This window comes from Chiloscyllium punctatum, chromosome 24 (assembly GCF_047496795.1).
Source record: "Chiloscyllium punctatum isolate Juve2018m chromosome 24, sChiPun1.3, whole genome shotgun sequence".
NCBI lineage: Eukaryota > Metazoa > Chordata > Chondrichthyes > Orectolobiformes > Hemiscylliidae > Chiloscyllium > Chiloscyllium punctatum.
In genome coordinates, this window is record NC_092762.1 from 87,098,786 (window position 1) to 87,115,957 (window position 17,172).

General features: G+C 44.5%; 1 protein-coding gene across 7 annotated transcripts in view; it reads left to right on the forward strand.

The window, feature by feature from the left end:
- Positions 1–17,172, forward strand: part of LOC140494806 (F-BAR domain only protein 2-like) — a 69,845-nt gene that overhangs the window by 23,111 nt on the left and 29,562 nt on the right. For 5 of the 7 annotated variants that reach the window (XM_072594425.1, XM_072594428.1, XM_072594427.1 and 2 more), the window contains exons 2-12: positions 3,900–3,991; positions 5,043–5,114; positions 8,846–8,987; positions 9,226–9,378; positions 9,798–9,902; positions 11,409–11,507; positions 12,793–12,889; positions 13,065–13,109; positions 13,689–13,761; positions 15,196–15,220; positions 16,834–16,891. In XM_072594425.1, coding sequence (XP_072450526.1) covers positions 3,900–3,991; positions 5,043–5,114; positions 8,846–8,987; positions 9,226–9,378; positions 9,798–9,902; positions 11,409–11,507; positions 12,793–12,889; positions 13,065–13,109; positions 13,689–13,761; positions 15,196–15,220; positions 16,834–16,891 — 961 coding nt within the window. Of the gene's footprint in view, positions 1–1,182; positions 1,394–2,119; positions 2,138–3,899; positions 3,992–5,042; positions 5,115–8,845; positions 8,988–9,225; positions 9,379–9,797; positions 9,903–11,408; positions 11,508–12,792; positions 12,890–13,064; positions 13,110–13,688; positions 13,762–15,195; positions 15,221–16,833; positions 16,892–17,172 lie in introns of those variants that run through there. The other 2 variants (XM_072594426.1, XM_072594429.1) reach the window with 2 other exon arrangements.

Consider the following 17,172-nt stretch of genomic DNA (forward strand, 5'->3'; position numbering starts at 1 on the left):
TGAAGGGACAACCCTTTACAAGTGAAATAGGGTAGTTTCTTCAGGCAGAGGGTGGTTAATCTGTGGAACACATCGCCACTGAGGGATGTAGAGGCCAAGTCATTGATTGTATTTAAGACAGAGATGGATAGGTTCTTGATTAATAAGAGGATTAAGGGTTACAGGGTCAAGGCAGGAGAATGGGGGTTGAGAAACTTATCAGTCATGATCGTTCTGCTCCAATATCTTATGTCTAGATTAGAGTGGTGCTGGAAAAGCACAGCAGGTCAGGCAGCATCAGAAGAGCAAGAAAATCGACATTTTGGGCAAAAGCCCTTCATCCACTCTTCATCCAATATCTTATGGTCTATCCATGTTGTTACCAATATTGTTACCAATAGACTTGACTGTTTCAATGGTTTCCTGGCTCGCGTCGTGTTCCCACCTTCCATAACGGTCAGTTGATCCAAAAGTTTACCAGTTATATCTTTAGTTCACACCAAGTCCCGTTTACCCATTCCCTCTCAGCCCATGGAGTTGTATAGACTGCTCCTCCAGCAATGCTTCAATTTTTAAACTCTGCTCCTGTTTGTCTTCTCGTTCTTTATCCCATCACCACCTCCCTATCTCTTAACCTATTTGAATCCGTAACCTACTAAGATGTCTGCACTCCTTCAATTCTGGCCTCTTGTGCATCTCCATTTTCTATCTTGTTGTTGGCAACTGTGCTTTCAACTGCTTGAGCCCAGGCTCAGGGACTTCCTCCATAACCATTTCCATCTCTGTCTCCTCGTTTTGGCTAATTCTCTGAGCTAGCTTTTTGTTGTCTGCCCTATGTTGTCACTTGTGGCTCATGTCAAATTTGCCAGTCATTCCTGCAAAACCTCCTGGGTTATTTATTGCATTAAAGAGGGTCTATAAATGCAAGTTATCAATTTTTGTTCTGATGTATAATTTTCAAAAGGATTGCATGGCAGAAGCTCAGCTAGAAACTCTAGTCACCCACGATGTTTCTGTAACAATTTAATGATGGGGCAATGGCGAGTAGAGGATCAAGGAGGTAGACCGTCACCTGTGTGTGGGGAAAGGAATGAAATTCAGGTCCAGGCAGTGAGGCAGGAGTAGGCCTCACCACCAAAGTATCTGCATTTTCCATGCTCCATTTTCCAATCCATAGCCTCTATCTCTATTGATGCCCAGGACTGTAACCCATCGATCAGCATGGCCAGGAAAGGAAAGGCCTTTCCATTATGAATGGAATTTGAATCCAGTTCCCAGGCAATCACCCACATGCAAGTTCCCAACAACAAATGGTAAACTGAGGGGAAAAAGAAGACTTTGTGACTGAAGAGTTAAAAATAGAGGCACGCTCAGTTGTGATTTCCTTAATGTGAGTCTCTGCACCTGGGAGGAAGTGAGTTTTTGTGGTAATTTTTTTGGTTTTTTTTAATAAAACAAAACCAGAACTGCAACTACACCAGAAGGTTCTGCAGACCCTCGGTGCTCAAGTGAAAAAGCCAGAATCAGAAAATGCCAGTAACTAAAGTGATCCATTTAGTTGCATCTTGACTGTAAGATCACAACAGCAGGTTTAGGCCATTTGGCCTATCAAATCTGTTCTGCTATTTGATCATAGCAGATGTATTTCTCAACCTCATCCTCCTGCCTTCTCTCCATGACCTTTGATCCCCTTATTAATCAAGAACTGTGTGGGCAGCACAGTGTCACAGTGGTTAGCACTGCTGCCTCACAACCCAGAGACCCTGGTTCAATTCCCGCCTCAGGCGACTCTCTGTGTGGAGTTTGCACATTTTCCCTGTGTCTGCGTGGGTTTCTCAGGTGCTCCGGTTTCCTCCCACAGTCCAAAAATGTGCAGGTTAGGTGAATTGACCATGCTAAATTGCCCATAGTGTTAGGTATAGGGGAATGGGTCTGGATGGGTTGCTCTTCGGAGGGTCGGTGTGGACTTGTTGGGTTGAAGGGCCTGTTTCCACACTGTAGGTAATCTAATCCAACATATCTATCTCTGTCTTAAAGACACCAAGTGACTTGGCCTCCACAGCTCTCTGCAGCAACGAGTTCCACAGATTCACCACCCTCTGGGTGAAGAAATTCCTCCTCATCTCAGAGTTCTAAAGGGTCGCTCTTTCACTCTGAGGTTGTGCCATCGTGTCCTAGTCTCTCCTCCTATTGGAAATATCTTCTCCATGTCCACTCTATCCACATCTCTCAGTATGCTCTAAGTTTCAGTCAGATCCCCCACCCCATCCTTCTAAACTCTGAGTACAGACCAGAGTCCTCAACCATTCCTCAAATGACAAGCCCTTCATCCCCAGTATCATTTTTGTAAATCTCCTCTGGACTCCCACCAATTCTACCATATCCTTCCTTACATACTGGGCCCAAAATTGCTACAATATTCCAAAGTCTAACCAGAGCCTTATAAAGCCTCAGCTGTATATCCCTGCTCTTATACTCTAGACCTCTTGAAATGAATGTTAACGTTCCATTTGCCTTCCTAACTGTAAACTGAACCTGCATGTTAACCTTGAGATAATCCTGAACAAGGGCTCCCAAGTCTCTGTGTTCAGATTTCCAAAGCCTTTCCCCATTTTGAAAATAGTCTACCCTCTATTCTTCCTGCCATAGTGCATAACCTCACACTTTCCCATGTCCGATTCCATCTGCCACTTCTTTCAGCTCTCAAGGTCCAAACTGGTCAGCACCATCACCCACATGGCATCATATTGGGTGCTGCTTCATGCACTCATCAGCATTAACTATTTCAAACCTTACACCCTAATATCTCATTGCTCACTTTGGGATCTTGTTGTGTGCAATTTGGAAGCCATGTTTTTTAATATGGCAGCTGCTAAACTTTAAGTGTATTTCATTGGCTGGAAACAATTTGGGATATCTTGGGATGGGGGGGAAGGTGCTATATAAATGTAAATTTGTCTCTAGTTGTGAACAATAACTGCTGACAAATGACTCGGTTAAGAATGTTCCATCACCATAAGCACCATACCAACAGAACCCAGGAAATGCCAATTGTGGGGCACTTACTGGCACTGCCTAACGGGGAGCTGGTTTTGAGAGTTGGACAGATGCTGGAAATCTGAAACAAAAACCATGTTGTAGAAATGAAATTGCTGGAAAATCTCAGCAGGCCTGGCAGTATCTGTAAAAAGAAATCAGAGTTAACATTTCAGAATGGTCTGAAGAAGGATTACTGGACCCAAAACATTAACTCTGATTTCTCTCCACAGCTGCTGCCAGACCTGCTGAGCTTTTCCAACGATTTCTGTTTTTTTTAGTCTGTGAAATCTGGGCTTGCCAGTTCAGGTTGCAACCCAGCATCTATGATTTCTGTGAAAGCAGAGCTCACTGTCTGTCTGCAGTAAGTTTTAAAAAAAAATCACACAAGCAGTACCCTGAAAGCTAGTGCTTCCAAATGACCCTGTTGCACTATAACCTGGTGTTGTGTGATTTTTAACTTTGTCCACCCCAGTCCAACACCGGCATCTCCACATCAAGTCGACAGTAATACAAGGCATCAGTGTTGGAAATCTTCTGGCCATCTCGGTCTGCCTTCTGGGTCCAATTCTACAAAACCTGGTTACTTCACCTGAGCGTTTGGACAGCACCTATTACCTACATTCAGACTCTCTCAGTCAGAGCACAATGTTAAAAACACAAACCCTGGTCATTTGGCAGTGTCATGGGGCTGAGGATGATTTCCCTTTGGTGGGAGAAGGGGTGGGGGTGGTGTCTCACTGTCGTAGAAGGCTCTGGGATTACTGAGTTGGTCTTCTTTCCCAGCTCCGTGTGGGGTGTGGGCTGGGTGTGGGGTGTGGGCTGGATGTGGTGTTCTGGGCAGTTGGGCGCTGTACTAATCCTCCCCTCCTTGTCTCTAACAGGGGGAGAAAAACAATGGCTTTGACATCCTTTACCATAACATGAAACACGGACAGATCTCCGTCAAAGAGCTGGCTGACTTTGTGAGGGAAAGGTGAGTGTGCTCCCTGCTTCCTCCTCCTCCGGTATTCCTACCCTGGGAGCTGCCGTTACAGGGATCCCCCGCTATCCAAAAGTAGAGCTTTCCATGAAACCTTTCGTAAGCCGAATTGGCGTAAAGCTAAGAAGCGATTACCATTAACTTAGACGGGAAAAAGTTTTGAGCATGCCCAGACCCAAAAAAAATAACCGAACAAGTAACACGCAAAACCTAAAATAACACCAACATGTAGTAAAAGCAGGAATGATATGATAAATACACAACAATATACAATGGAAATAATGGATGTAGAGTGTAGTTTCTCTCACCAGAATTTGGAAGGCAGTGAGCACACTGGAAGGCTGAGGGGTGGTGGTGGTGATTGTATGTTAGACTGAGTTGTTGGAGATTTGGGTGTTGGGTGGTACATGAGACTGGGGTGTAGGAGAGGGAGGAAGAGGGTCGCTTATTAACACCTTCCAAAAAGGTGCTTGGTGGAGTCAGTCTTGCTGTGCGTGCTTTTCATAAAAGTAGGTCTTCAGTAAAAGTGAATTGGTGTAAAGCGAGCGTTCGAAAAGCGGGCAATACCTGTAGTTTTGTTGGTGTTAAACCCTGTCAGCTCTGGTTCCTGCAGGGATGGGGCTGAGAGAAGCAACACCATGAGGATCCCACAATGCTTTCACATTCACACATCCTGTAAATGTGGCAAGATTTCCTTCGCAGGGTGAATCCCTGGGACTGTGCAATCCAGACGGAGTCACTGGGTAAGGATCTCTCCCACCCCAGGGGAGGTGGTGTGTGTCAGTGTGGACCCTTGTGGGGGGGGGGGGGGGTTAGACAGTGAGAGTCGGGTGTGGAGTGGACTGGGCTCTGGGGTGCTGCCTGTGTAGATCGTGAGTTGGTTGAGCTGATGGTTGAGGTGGGTTGACTGATTGGCCCTCCATGTTCGAACTACATCAACTCATTTAAGATCATTGTCTCCATGCATTAACTGCTAAGTTTCTGGCCTGCAGTATTTTATTTTTGATTAATTTTAGTGGTTACACTTTGCTGTCTCATTTTGCAGGGCTCTGATTGAAGAAACGTATTCAAAATCAATGTCCAAGTTGTCAAAGATGGTGAGCAACAGTTCACTGGGGTAAGTGCCATATGAGACAGGAGTCTATTGCTGCTTCTATCTGGGCTGGAGTTGACCCCAGCTCTCTCAGGCTGAGATGTCAGTGTTGCATTCTCTTCAACCAATTGACTCTCCCATTTTCTAAATGCCCAGATTCTCAGAGCATTACAGGGACTGGGGTAACATTGACAGCTGCTTCCTCATATTGTGAGCTGATGGAGGATTGTCAGAGCTGGAAATGTCTGGAGAGTGTGGATTGAGCTGCAGTATCAGTGTTTGTGTGGTTTCTTTCAACCCTAAAGTGGTCACACCAGAAGAGGCTTGTTGAGTCAACAATTGGAAGTTTAGTGCAAGCGGCAACTATTTACAGATTATGTGAACAGAGGCTATGTTACAACAGAGACAGTTAGGAGCAGATTACCCTCAAGTCTGTCTCCCACAGGCTCCTTCTTTATTCTAGACAAGTGACATGACCCACTTGCAAAAGTGCACAAGCCTCCGTACTCCCTGATTGTCACAAAAGTTAAAGATATAGTCAAAGTTAGCAAAATCCTTAAATTAATCTCTCTGGATTTGTGTAAACCGAGAACACTGATCAAGTTTCTTTACTTATTAAAAAAAACAATTCTAACCACCCAAGGAAAACACCCACTCAGTGAGGGGTCACCTGGCCTCACACTAAAGTTCTCTGGTCAGTTGGTAGAGCTGTAATTGATTTCTTTATATTGTATTTCAGTATTCTCTCTGCTATTTTCTTTATTTAAGATCTTCCTCAGTCCCATAAATAGTCTGCTAACATTGCTCACTTGTTATTTTACCATGGGCTCCCTAAACCCAAGACTTACACCATTTTCTGCTTCTGGACTTTACTGTGGGGATCTTTCTCTCGCCCTGGCTGCTTTGGACACTGTTATCAACAGCAGTTCTACTGAGATGGACCCTTTCCTTCTCAACCTGCGCTTAACCGAGTCTGTCTTTCTGTGATATTTTTTTTTATTTCAAAAATATACTTTATTCATAAATGATTTGATGGTCTGTACATTGGATCATGCCATACATATGTCCATATTTACAAACACAGATTCGACTTTATTCTTGTCCTTTACAATCCTGTGCATTTTTCAATCTTGTATATATACATATATTTGGCTGAGGCATCAGCAGAGCCCAAAAAAACGTCTGTATGGGCCCCCTGTTCTTCTTTCGGCAGGCCGATCCTACACGGTGGTCTTTCCCCACCGCGCCTTGGCGGCAGCTGCCCCAAGCTTCAGCGCGTCCCTCAACACGTAGTCTTGGACCTTGGAATGTGCCAGTCTGCAACACTCGGTCGGGGTCAACTCCTTCAGCTGGAAGATCAACAGGTTTTGGACCGCCCAGAGAGCGTCCTTCACCGAGTTGATGATCCTCCAGGCGCAGTTAATGTTCGTCTCGGTGTGAGTCCCGGGGAACAGGCCGTAGAGCACGGAGTCCCGCGTCACGGCGCTGCTCGGGACGAACCTCGACAAGCACCACTGCATTCCTCTCCAGACTTCCTCTGCATAGGCACATTCCAGAATTAGACTCTTGTTGATAGCAACAGCTTTCTCCCTTTTTGTTTTCCTCAAATGCTGGACTGTCTGTCTCCAAGGGATTAATAACCTCCTTAATGTACACATAAGGAAGTAAACTTCCAGAAACTCCTCTCCATACTCCGTCTGACCCCTTCTGAATGCACAGTCTAGAAAGAAAGATCAAAGTTAAACTATACATTGCTCTTCAAGTTAGAACCTGAGTTTCCAAATAAACGCAATAAAAGTATATCATAAATTTTCATCATAATTTATAAATGCAGATAATCTGGAGGTTTCACTAGTTTCCTCCAATCACAATCTCTTCAGAGTTGGACAATGATAATTTGTTGGGTGGGTGATAATTGAATTATTGTCTTCCCAACAACCTGAGGTTTATAGTTCCCTTTCAACTGGATAACCTTTTAGCCTTTTTGTAATTCTTTTACAGAGGATGGCCCTGATTTAATTCTCGCCTTTTTCCAACTTCCTGGAAAAAAATCAGATGATTTTGTTTCCTCATTGTGCAGTACTTTGGATCGTTGCATGTTACTTGCCTTCTCTCTTGTTAGTGGTATCTCTTACAGAGTTGTATGCACTGTTCCTTCACTCTGTGTCGGTGGAACCCATTCTGCCCATAACAAACAAAAACACAAATTGCTGGAGAAACTCTAAGTCTGTAAACATCTGTGGAGAGAAGACCCAGTCAACATTTTGAGTCTCTTCTTTAGAACTAGCCACTGGACTTGAGAATGGACTAATTTAATTTATTCCAGCACTTCCTGTTTTAGCTTGTTTCAGGATCTCTGTACTTTTATGTTTTAATTCATTTTGTCTATAGATCTGAACTAAAGTGGTAGGGCTTTTTATTTCAATTTCTGGAATATTTTGGGATTGCTTCTCTCTCAGCAATTCAAGTAGTGGGTGACACAAAGATGTCACTTCCTCATCTCTGCAACCTGGAGATGAATTCTTACTAAGTCAGGTACTCACAGGGGTACAGGCTCTCCACATCCCCCCACACTCACTCACTCTCTCTCTCTCTCACATACACACACACACACACACACACACACACACACACACACACACACACACACACTCCCCTGTTACACACACACAGTCAATACTGGGACACAGTCCCCTGTTACTTTTACACACACACATACCAACTGACTCTCACTGGGGTCCACATTGAAGTGAAGTCTGGTTTGTTGATGAGGTAGCTGGCTCCAGTGAGAGCTCGGAGTTTCTAGCTATGGCAGCGGTATCCAATCAGAGCCACATCTTTATTTTTAATTTTCCTCTTTTCAAGTGAGCAATTTAAAAAAATGTGTTTTATTTTATGCTTTGAATCCCTCCGACCTCGCTGTCTGATTGGATTGCAGGCTCAACCTGGACTTGGGACTGTAGCTGCTGACCACCACCCTGTGATGCAGCAGCCTGTCTGCCTGCCCTAAAGCTGCAGGTTTCTCCTGTTCTGTCAGCTCTGCAATGCTTTCTCTGTGTCTGTCTGGAGTATTCTTCTGTGTTGAGTGATATCAGAATGTCTGTGGGGTTCACTGTCTTCAGCAATTGGCAGTGTCTGTATCTTCTGAATCATCAGCTTCTGTTTTTTTTACCCTTCCTGGCTGTAAAGTGTAACTTCCCTAAATTGACCTTTTTAGTAACAGCAGCGAGCCCTGCTATAGACTGAATTGTAGCAGGGAGCTGATATTGCAGCATAGCACAGCTCACCATGTTGCGTATGTGTTGTGTTGGTGTCAATACTTTCATACTGATATAGCATGGATGAGAATATCCACTCTCTGGTCTAACTAGAAGAGTCTTTTTGAGTAAATAATAGGATGTTTATTGCACTTTTGTAATGATTTACAGGTTACACAAATATGGCCCACGTTATTACAGCGACTCTTAGGGTCACAGTAAGCTCAGGTCTGTCCTTTCTGACAGGGTACCCACAACATCATCACAGGGGGTGGTGCTTATTGGGTTCAATCAAGTATTAACCCTCTCAGACCCATACACATCAAGAGTCAGGGTCAGCATTTGCTGTGCACTGTGAGTTGGAGTGAATCTTTGTTGGGGGGGTGGGGGGGGGTCATGGAGAGACAAATGCAGGATTTGCTTCCCAACTAATTGCATTTGGTTTATAACTGCAGCCAGTGAGATGCTCCACAGAGTGTAATACAGTGAATTTTTCAGGACTTTCGCTCCAATGTGGGATGTGTTCCGGACCTCAGCTGATAAATTGGCACTTTGTCATTTCGAGTTAGTGCGGAAACTCAACGACTTGATCAAAGAAATGAATCGGTTCAACGAGGAGCAGGTCAAAATGCACAGGAAGGTAATGAGGCACTGATCACCATCTCCCTGTCAGCGATTGTCAGGGTCACATCCAAACAGTCCAGGGGTCGGGACTGGAGCAGGGGTTGGGTGGTTTATAATCTCTCACAGACTCCATGCTCTGGCTAGATGGGATACACTGCATTTGCTGCCTCAACGGAATTTGGTACAAATCTGAAATGTGACCCGTCAAATTCATTTCCCCTTATGTGTGTGTCTCTCTCTCCCACTACCTGCAGACAAAGGAGGAGGTGTCAGGTACACTGGAAGCTGTGCAGAATGTCCAATCCAGTGGCCAGCTCCTGCAGAAATATAAAGACAATTATCAAAGCAAATGGCTGGAGTGGGACAGACTGAAAAAGGATGGGGCTTCTCAGAAAGAGATTGATAAGGTACCAGTCTTTCAGGGCTCAATGTGTCTGGGTTTCTTGGGAACTGACTCCCACTTCAATATGGCTGACTCTCACTGGGGTACCGACCCACCCCTCTCCCCCCCCCCCCCCCCCACACAGACTCTGATTCTCACTGGGGTACAGACAAACATACCCCGCACAGACACAATCACTCATGCCCACAACTATACACACACACACACACATACGCGTACACACACACACACTGACTCTCATTCGGGTACGGGCTCCCCCCCACACACACACACACTGACTCTCACTGGGGTCTGATTTGAAGTGGGGTGTGGTTTGTTGGTGAGCTGCCTCGCTCCAGTGAGGGTTCCGAGCCTCCTGCCTCAGCTGGGACAGTGTGTGCATTTTTTTTTGCTTCAGTCACTAGCCCTGGCTTTTCCTCACAGGCTGAAGCCAAATCAAAGAAAGCTGCAGAATCTTACAAGGCAAGCATCAAGAAATATCGTACTGCCCGCTCTGACTACCAGCTGAAGATGGCAGATGCTGCCCAGGTTTGAACTGATAACACCAAAATTGGGGGATGGGTGGGTAGCCAATACTGAGGGGAACTGTAACCCATTACAGGAATACATACAAGAACTCCAGAATTGGCATGGATTAGGTAAATGAAGTTCAAAAATGTTAGTTAAGAGGGAGATTCTTTATTACTTTGAGTGTGTGCATCTGGGTGTGGAGAAGAAATTGAGTGTCTGAAAGTACAGATACATTAATTGCTGCAAGATGTACTGGGGATTTCCAGGATTATTTTACAAAGAATCATCTCTAGGCTTTATTTCTACAGATGTCAAATTGAAAGATTCAGCATAACTGCTTTACTGATGTCAATCTCGGTTAGATCACATTTGACAATGTGTGCAGTTCTAATCTGAATAGTAAAAGATTTTGAGGCATTGGCGACAGGACAGAATAGATTTACAAGGATAAAAAAAAAACCAGAAATGTGAAGGTTTAACATCAAGAAGTGATAAACAGGCTGGCTTGCTGTTTTGCTCTCTCAAAGAGGCAATCTAATCAAGATCCTTAAAATGGGGAAGGGTTGTGTTTGAATGGTATCAAAGAGAATGTTTTCTCATGTGGTGGGAGGGCAAGACTAGAATGAGAGGTCATCAAAAGAAGACCATCCCCAAGAAAGTCAAGAGGGTATTTGGGAGAATTTCTTCACCTGGAGTGTGTTGGGAAGGTGAAACACATTCCCACTGGGAGAGACTAATATCAATGACTTTATAAGGAATTTAGTGAAAGCCACGAGGGAGAAGGGAATAGAGGATTGTGATGAGGAAAGTTGGGCAGGAGGCTCGAATGTCACTTAAACACCAGCATGGATCAGTGGGGCCGAATGGTATGTATATCCAGTGTAATGTCATGGAGTTTGCTTGTGTTGGAGACTGGAAATAACTGTGATGGGAGGGGTGTGTGTGTGAACTCCTCCTGTCTTTCAGGAATTTGCAGAAACAGGCCATCTCCCTCAACCTCATTCAAATGATCAAGTGAGGAGGGAGAACTCAAATACTTTACTTGCATTTGAGAAATAGTTCAGGGATAGACATTCCTTCCGAAGGAGGTATTAGACTGAGAGCATGGATCTGTGTCACAGCAGTCATTAGGAGGTCCACAATAGGAACATTGTTGTCAAAGGTTCTGTCACAGTGGGATTGCACTCTGTGACCAGACAGACAGTGGGAATATATCTCCACACTGAAAATAAACAGAAAGGAAATATAATTTTAGTGTGGGGTGGGGTGAATTTAGAAATCCCAGAAACTGCCCGAGGTCCGCAGGACAATGCAAAGTTTGAAAAGTACATGAGAAAATAAAAATCATTCGGTAATGTGGGTCAGGGGGATTCTGAGGCGGGAGAGGTGATACTGAGTTGCAGCTCTTGAACTGGCTCTGAAAGGGTTAATGCGGTTTCAGATTCTATCCAGGATCCTGCAAGATCTCTTCTCCTTGGTTTTTGTCATTCTGAGATCCCAATCCTCTGATTTCTTACTCTGCAGAAATTCCAGCAAGTTGAAGAGATTCACCTGAGACACATGAAGGGATTAATCAAGTCATACTCACACTCCATTGAAGATACTCACGTTCAGGTGGGCCAGGTGAGTCTCAGAGCTGCAGCTCACTCTCTGACTGAGCTACAGTTTGGAAATATTCTTTCCACGTGCAAATGAGAATTAATTAAATGACAAGAAGTGGTTGCTTAGACTGGGCTTGTGTTCCTGAGACTGTAGATATTTTTCAATCAGTCTATTCTGAGATGTCATTATACATCTCTGGAGTATATGGGATTCCTCATTAGAAGATTTAAGGGGCGATCAAACTGAGGTGGTTTATGATTAAAGGAGTTATTGAAGTAAATTTGAAGAAATTATTCCTTCTTTATGTGAAAGTCCAGAGCAAGGGAGAGAAGTTTAGAATCTGAACCAGGCTTTTCAGATGATGTCAGAAAGCACTTCCTTCTAACACCCCCACCCCTGACACTGACAGATTCTTGTTGGGTACAGAGTTTTATAGTATACACTGGAAGTTGTAACTGTTTATGAACTGAGTTCAAGTCCACAATTTTAGTGTGAGCTTTATTTCAGTTAATTATACTCCATAAAATAAACTCTCCATGATTGCTAGCTTCTGATATTTATTCAACCAATTATCACTCAATTAACTCAATTAATAAATCCAGCGCCAATTCCCTTGTACCATTAGGATTCAAGTATCACTCCAGCTACATTTAGATGGTAACAGTTGGGGATTACACGGCAGAGACCAATAGAAAGAGATATTTTATAGAACAGCCATGATCGAACTGAATGATGGAATAGGTTTGCTGGACTCAATGACCTACTCCTGATTGTAACCATTTTAATTGTATTGTCACTGTCTGGTGCTCCCAGTATTGTTTGACACTTGATTTTCTTTTATTATTAGATATTCGAGAGAAAAATAGTAAATAAATGGAGAGCTCTTTGTACAGATGGTCAAAATCAATGCTATAGAGACTGTTGGGGGATGGAGTGAAATGGACTCAAATGCTGGATTGTGATAGCAAAAATATGAGGGGCCTTCGCACCAATTTGATGTTAAAAATGGAAAGTTAGGGTATTTGACGGGTAAATTGGAATACCATTTGTGGGGGGGCTGACTTCTGAACCAGTGCAGTCACACCCACAATGCTGTTAGAGAGGGAGTTCCAGGATTTTGACCCAGCAACACTGAATGAACAGTGATCTATTTCTAAGTCAGGATGGTGAGTGGCTTGGTGGGGAAGTGGTGTTCCCATGTATCTGCTGTCCTTCTTGATTAGGGAGAGCGGACATTCCAAACCAGCTATCGGAAGAACCTAGGTGAGTCTCCCACAAGTCCAATATGTTTTTTTCCCTTCTCCAGGTTCATGAAGAGTTCAAACAGAATGTGGAGAATATTCGGGTACAAGACCTGATCCAGAAGTATGCCCTGACCAAAGGGACCGGCAAAGAGAAGCCAGGTAACGTGGGTGTGTTCCCCCAACTGCCCACTCTGGGGAGATGAGTTCTGACTGGGGGTTGTGTTTACCCTGCCCTGTGGGTGGGTATTGTGAGTGACATGAGAAGTATGATATTGATTTCGGAGTGTTGTAGGGAGACTCGGTCTGACTCCTGCCTCTGTTCTCCTGTTTCCAGGGCCAATTGAGTTTGAGGAATGTAACCCAGAGGTTCTGCTGGAAGGTGAGCTGCTTCTCATTGGTGTTGCTGTTCCCTAAGATACTGACTATCAACATAGACACAGATCTGCTGTCTTCCTGTCAGGGACTGAGCTACACAGAGAGACTCTGTGTTACAGCTCCCTGTCATCAACACTTGGAGTGGAATAATACCTTTTATCTTCTAAGCTTTCTGTGCCCTACCATGGCTTTGTAATGAGATCCATAGGATCTCCACTAGATTGAGAACTTTCCTCTCTCCTGCCCTGACTCCACATTCCCAGAGCCACATTCCAGCAGCAACTGCTGGGCTGGAGTTCTCCGTGGAGATTTATAGGGTTTAAAGCTCATTGTCCCAGCACAGAGAACAGGGATTGTTTGAACAGCCTTGGCACCTTGCTCAAGTTGACAGCACATGCCAGAGGGCAGTGCCATCAGTGTGCTGAGTCAGCACCACATGGGCACACAATCACTCAGGGAGGCTCAAGGGTCAGGGGAACTGATTAGCCAACACAAAGGTTGTGCCTCTATCGATCAGGACTCCAGCCTGTGGAAAGTAAAGGGCTTTAATGGGAATTGTGACTTGTTATCTCTTGTGAAACAGCTCCAAAGAAAAGCAAGAGGAAATCATTTGTGATCCCAGGACTTGGCAAGAGAGAGAAGGACACCGATTCCACGTGAGTTTCCCGTTGTTCCAACTCCAAGAGAATTAATGATAAACAGCAGCGTGAAATAGGCCACTCGGTCTATTTCCCTCATTCCATTTGGAGATTAACCCATTTCATTATATTTAGGAAATTCCTAATAATCCTATAATGTTTGATTAAAAATCTATCGAAATGTTAATACCTCTCATATTTCTCCACCTGCACCCTCATTCTCGAAGGAATTTGCCATCTATCTTCCCCATCCAGTTAATCTCCTGCCACCTCTGTTAGCCTGTACCTCTGGTCCATTTACCCATGTTTGCTCCATATCCCCAGATAGCTATTAGTCAATGTAACCAATAAATCAGCTTTGGAGCAAAATTAGGAGGGTGAACAAAAGGTGATGATAAAACAAAGAGGGATGTAGACATGGGGCGTGAGCACGCAAAAAACCTGGCTGATGGAATGTGATGTGGGGATATAAAGAGTGATGCACCTGGGTACGAAGAATAGAGAAGCTGAACGTTATTTAAAATGGAGGAAGACTGCAGAAAGCGACAGGACAGAGGGTTTCAAGAGTCCTTGTGTATGAATCACAAAAAGCTCGCATCCAAGTTCAATGGGTAATGGGGAAGGCAACTGAGCTGTTTTCCCATAGGGAATGTGGTATAAACCTAGTGAAGGCTTGAAGTAAGTATGCCAGGGATCACAGCTGGAATACTATGAAGAGCTTTGGAAAGATGTCTTGGTATTGGAGGCAGTCCAGAGAATGCTCCCAAGTATAGAGAGACTGTCTTATGAGGTGAGGTTGGGTGGATTTGGCAAAACAAAACTCAGAACTGCAGGTACTGAAAATCTGAAACAGAAACAGAAATTACTGGAGAAACTCAGCAGATCTGGCAGCATTTGTGAAGAGAAAACAGTTAAAGTTTTGGGTCCAGTAACCCTTCAGAATGGTTCTGAAATGTTAACTCTCTGCTTTCTCTCCACTAATGCTATCAGATCTGCTGAGTTTCTCCAGAAATTTCTAGTTTGGGGTCTGAACTCACTGAAGTTCAGAAAAATGTGCGGCAGCCTCACTGAGATGTACAGGATTTATAGGGAGACTTGACAGGAAAGATGTAGAGAGATTGTTCCCCCTTGTGAGAGAGTCTAGGACCAGAGAACATCATCTCAGAATATGGGGTCACAGGTTTTAAGACAAAGAGGATCAGGAATTTTGTCTTGGGATAGTAAATCTGGGAGTTCTTTACCTCACACACAGCTGACAAACTGTGATCTCGGAATGGGGTGGGGGGGGTCAGAGATCATGGAGTGGGGGGAGGGTGAGAGCCTGGGGGAGTGGGTGGGAATATGGGGTGTAATTCAGAGGTGGAGAGGCTGTCAGAGGAGCAGGTGTGATGCTGTCTGTTGTTCTGAGACTATTTGCATTGCTTGTAACCATTGCCTTTTCTCCTGTTGCAGGGGCTCTCCGGATGCTGACTCCATTGTGAGTAAACCAACCATCATTAGCCTGACCCTTAGCTGGTGACTTTTCACAATTTGCTCCCACCTCTTTTACGAGGGGGGGGGAATGGGGGAAGGTTGTAGTAAAATATTTTGCTCCTCATGAGTAATGGTGTGTGTAAGCCATCACTGGACTGTGAGGCCTATTGACTTGCTGTGGTCATTGAACGATTGGTTGGAATGTTCTGGATTACCTTATTCAAGTGGCCATCTTAATATTCGAGACTGGGTAGTGAGGTTTGTGGGATAGGCCAATGTTGGGCCATCGTAGTAATTAAACAATGGTGAGCATCTTGGATTGTGAGAGTTGTCGCTGGAATTTCTTTCCCTGTCAAGATCCTTCATTGTCTATGACCCCCAATATAAACGTTTAACCTGCTTTAATTGCTCAGTGCACACTGGGCAAATCCCCTGTTGCACGTTTCTGTATCTAGGCTTCAGTAACTTTAACATAATACTGGGACAACCTGTGCTTGGCCCTGGACAGACAGAATGGGAAAACTGACATTCTAATGCATTGGGAGTTAGAATATGGATTTGGATTAGGATCAGGCCCTTCAGCCATCTGTGATATTTAATAAGATTGTGACCGAGCCCATTACTGTCTCAACTCCACATTCCTGCCTGCATCACAGAACCCTGGACTCCTTTGATCAAAAATCAGTTTAATTTAGTCTTTTTTTTTAATGACAGATCTTGGGAGATGGGCATCATTGGTTGGGTCTGTCTTTATTGCCTGTCCCTAGTTGCCCCTTGAGATGGTGGTGGTGCTTTGAACTGCTGCAGTCCATGTGCTGTAGGTTACCTACAATGCTCTTGGGAGGGAATTCCAGGATTTTGGAGAAAGTGAGGATTGCTGGAGATTAGAGTCAAGATTAGAGTGGTGCTGGAAATGCATTCCTGATGAAGGGCTCCTGCCCAAAACATCAATTTTCCTGCTCCTCAGATGCTGCCTGACCTGTATTTCCAGCACCACACTAATCTTAATTTCAGGATTTTGATCCAGTGACACTGAAGGAACAGCAATATGTTTCTAAGAGCAAAACAGTGAATGGTTGAAGGTGGTGGTGTTCCCATGTATCTGCTGCTCTTGTCCTTCTAGATGGAAGTGTCAAGGATTTGGAAGGTGCTGCCTGAGGATCTTTGGTGAATTTCTGCAGTGCATCTTGAAGATATACACACTGCTGCTACAGAGTGTTGGTGGAGTGAGTGGATGTTTGTGGATGTGGTGCCAATCAAGCAGACTGCTTTGTCCTGGATAGGAGAAAGTGAGGACTGCAGATGCTGGAGATCAGAGCTGAAAAATGTGTTGCTGGAAAAGCGCAGCAGGTCAGGCAGCATCCAAGGAACAGGAGAATCGACGTTTCGGGCATGAGCCTTTCTTCGGGTCAAGCTTCTCATGTTGTTGGGGATGCCCCCATCTAGGCAAGCGGGGAGTATTCCATCACACTCCGAATTCGTACTGACCCAGCCACCACTGCTGTCTGGGGAAGAGAGATCAAAAAATCAATGTCCCTCAGAGAAAACATCCTTTTCTTCTCCTGGATTGGTAATTGCAGGTACATTTGTCTTTTCTTGTCTTATCTTGTCTTACAGAATTCTCCCGAGGTGGATGAAGAAGGTTACACCATCAGACCTGACATTGTCCGGAATGATATCCTTGCCCCTGTGTGCCTTTTTCTGGGTTAGCTGTTCCATTGCAACATAAAGTTCCATGGGAAAACTCTTCCAAAATCCACTCCCTAGCTCCTTGTGTTACTGATTTCGAATCAACATCTGACAGGGGAAGAGAAAGGTGCACAGCCTGGTTTCTGGTTCAGGATTGAAACTAGCACTTAGGGAGATCGGCCAATTTGCTTGGTGCTTGAAAGGAAGCAAGGGTGTCTTGAATTTATATAGCACCCTGCATAGTCTTGGGCTATCCCAAAGTGTTTT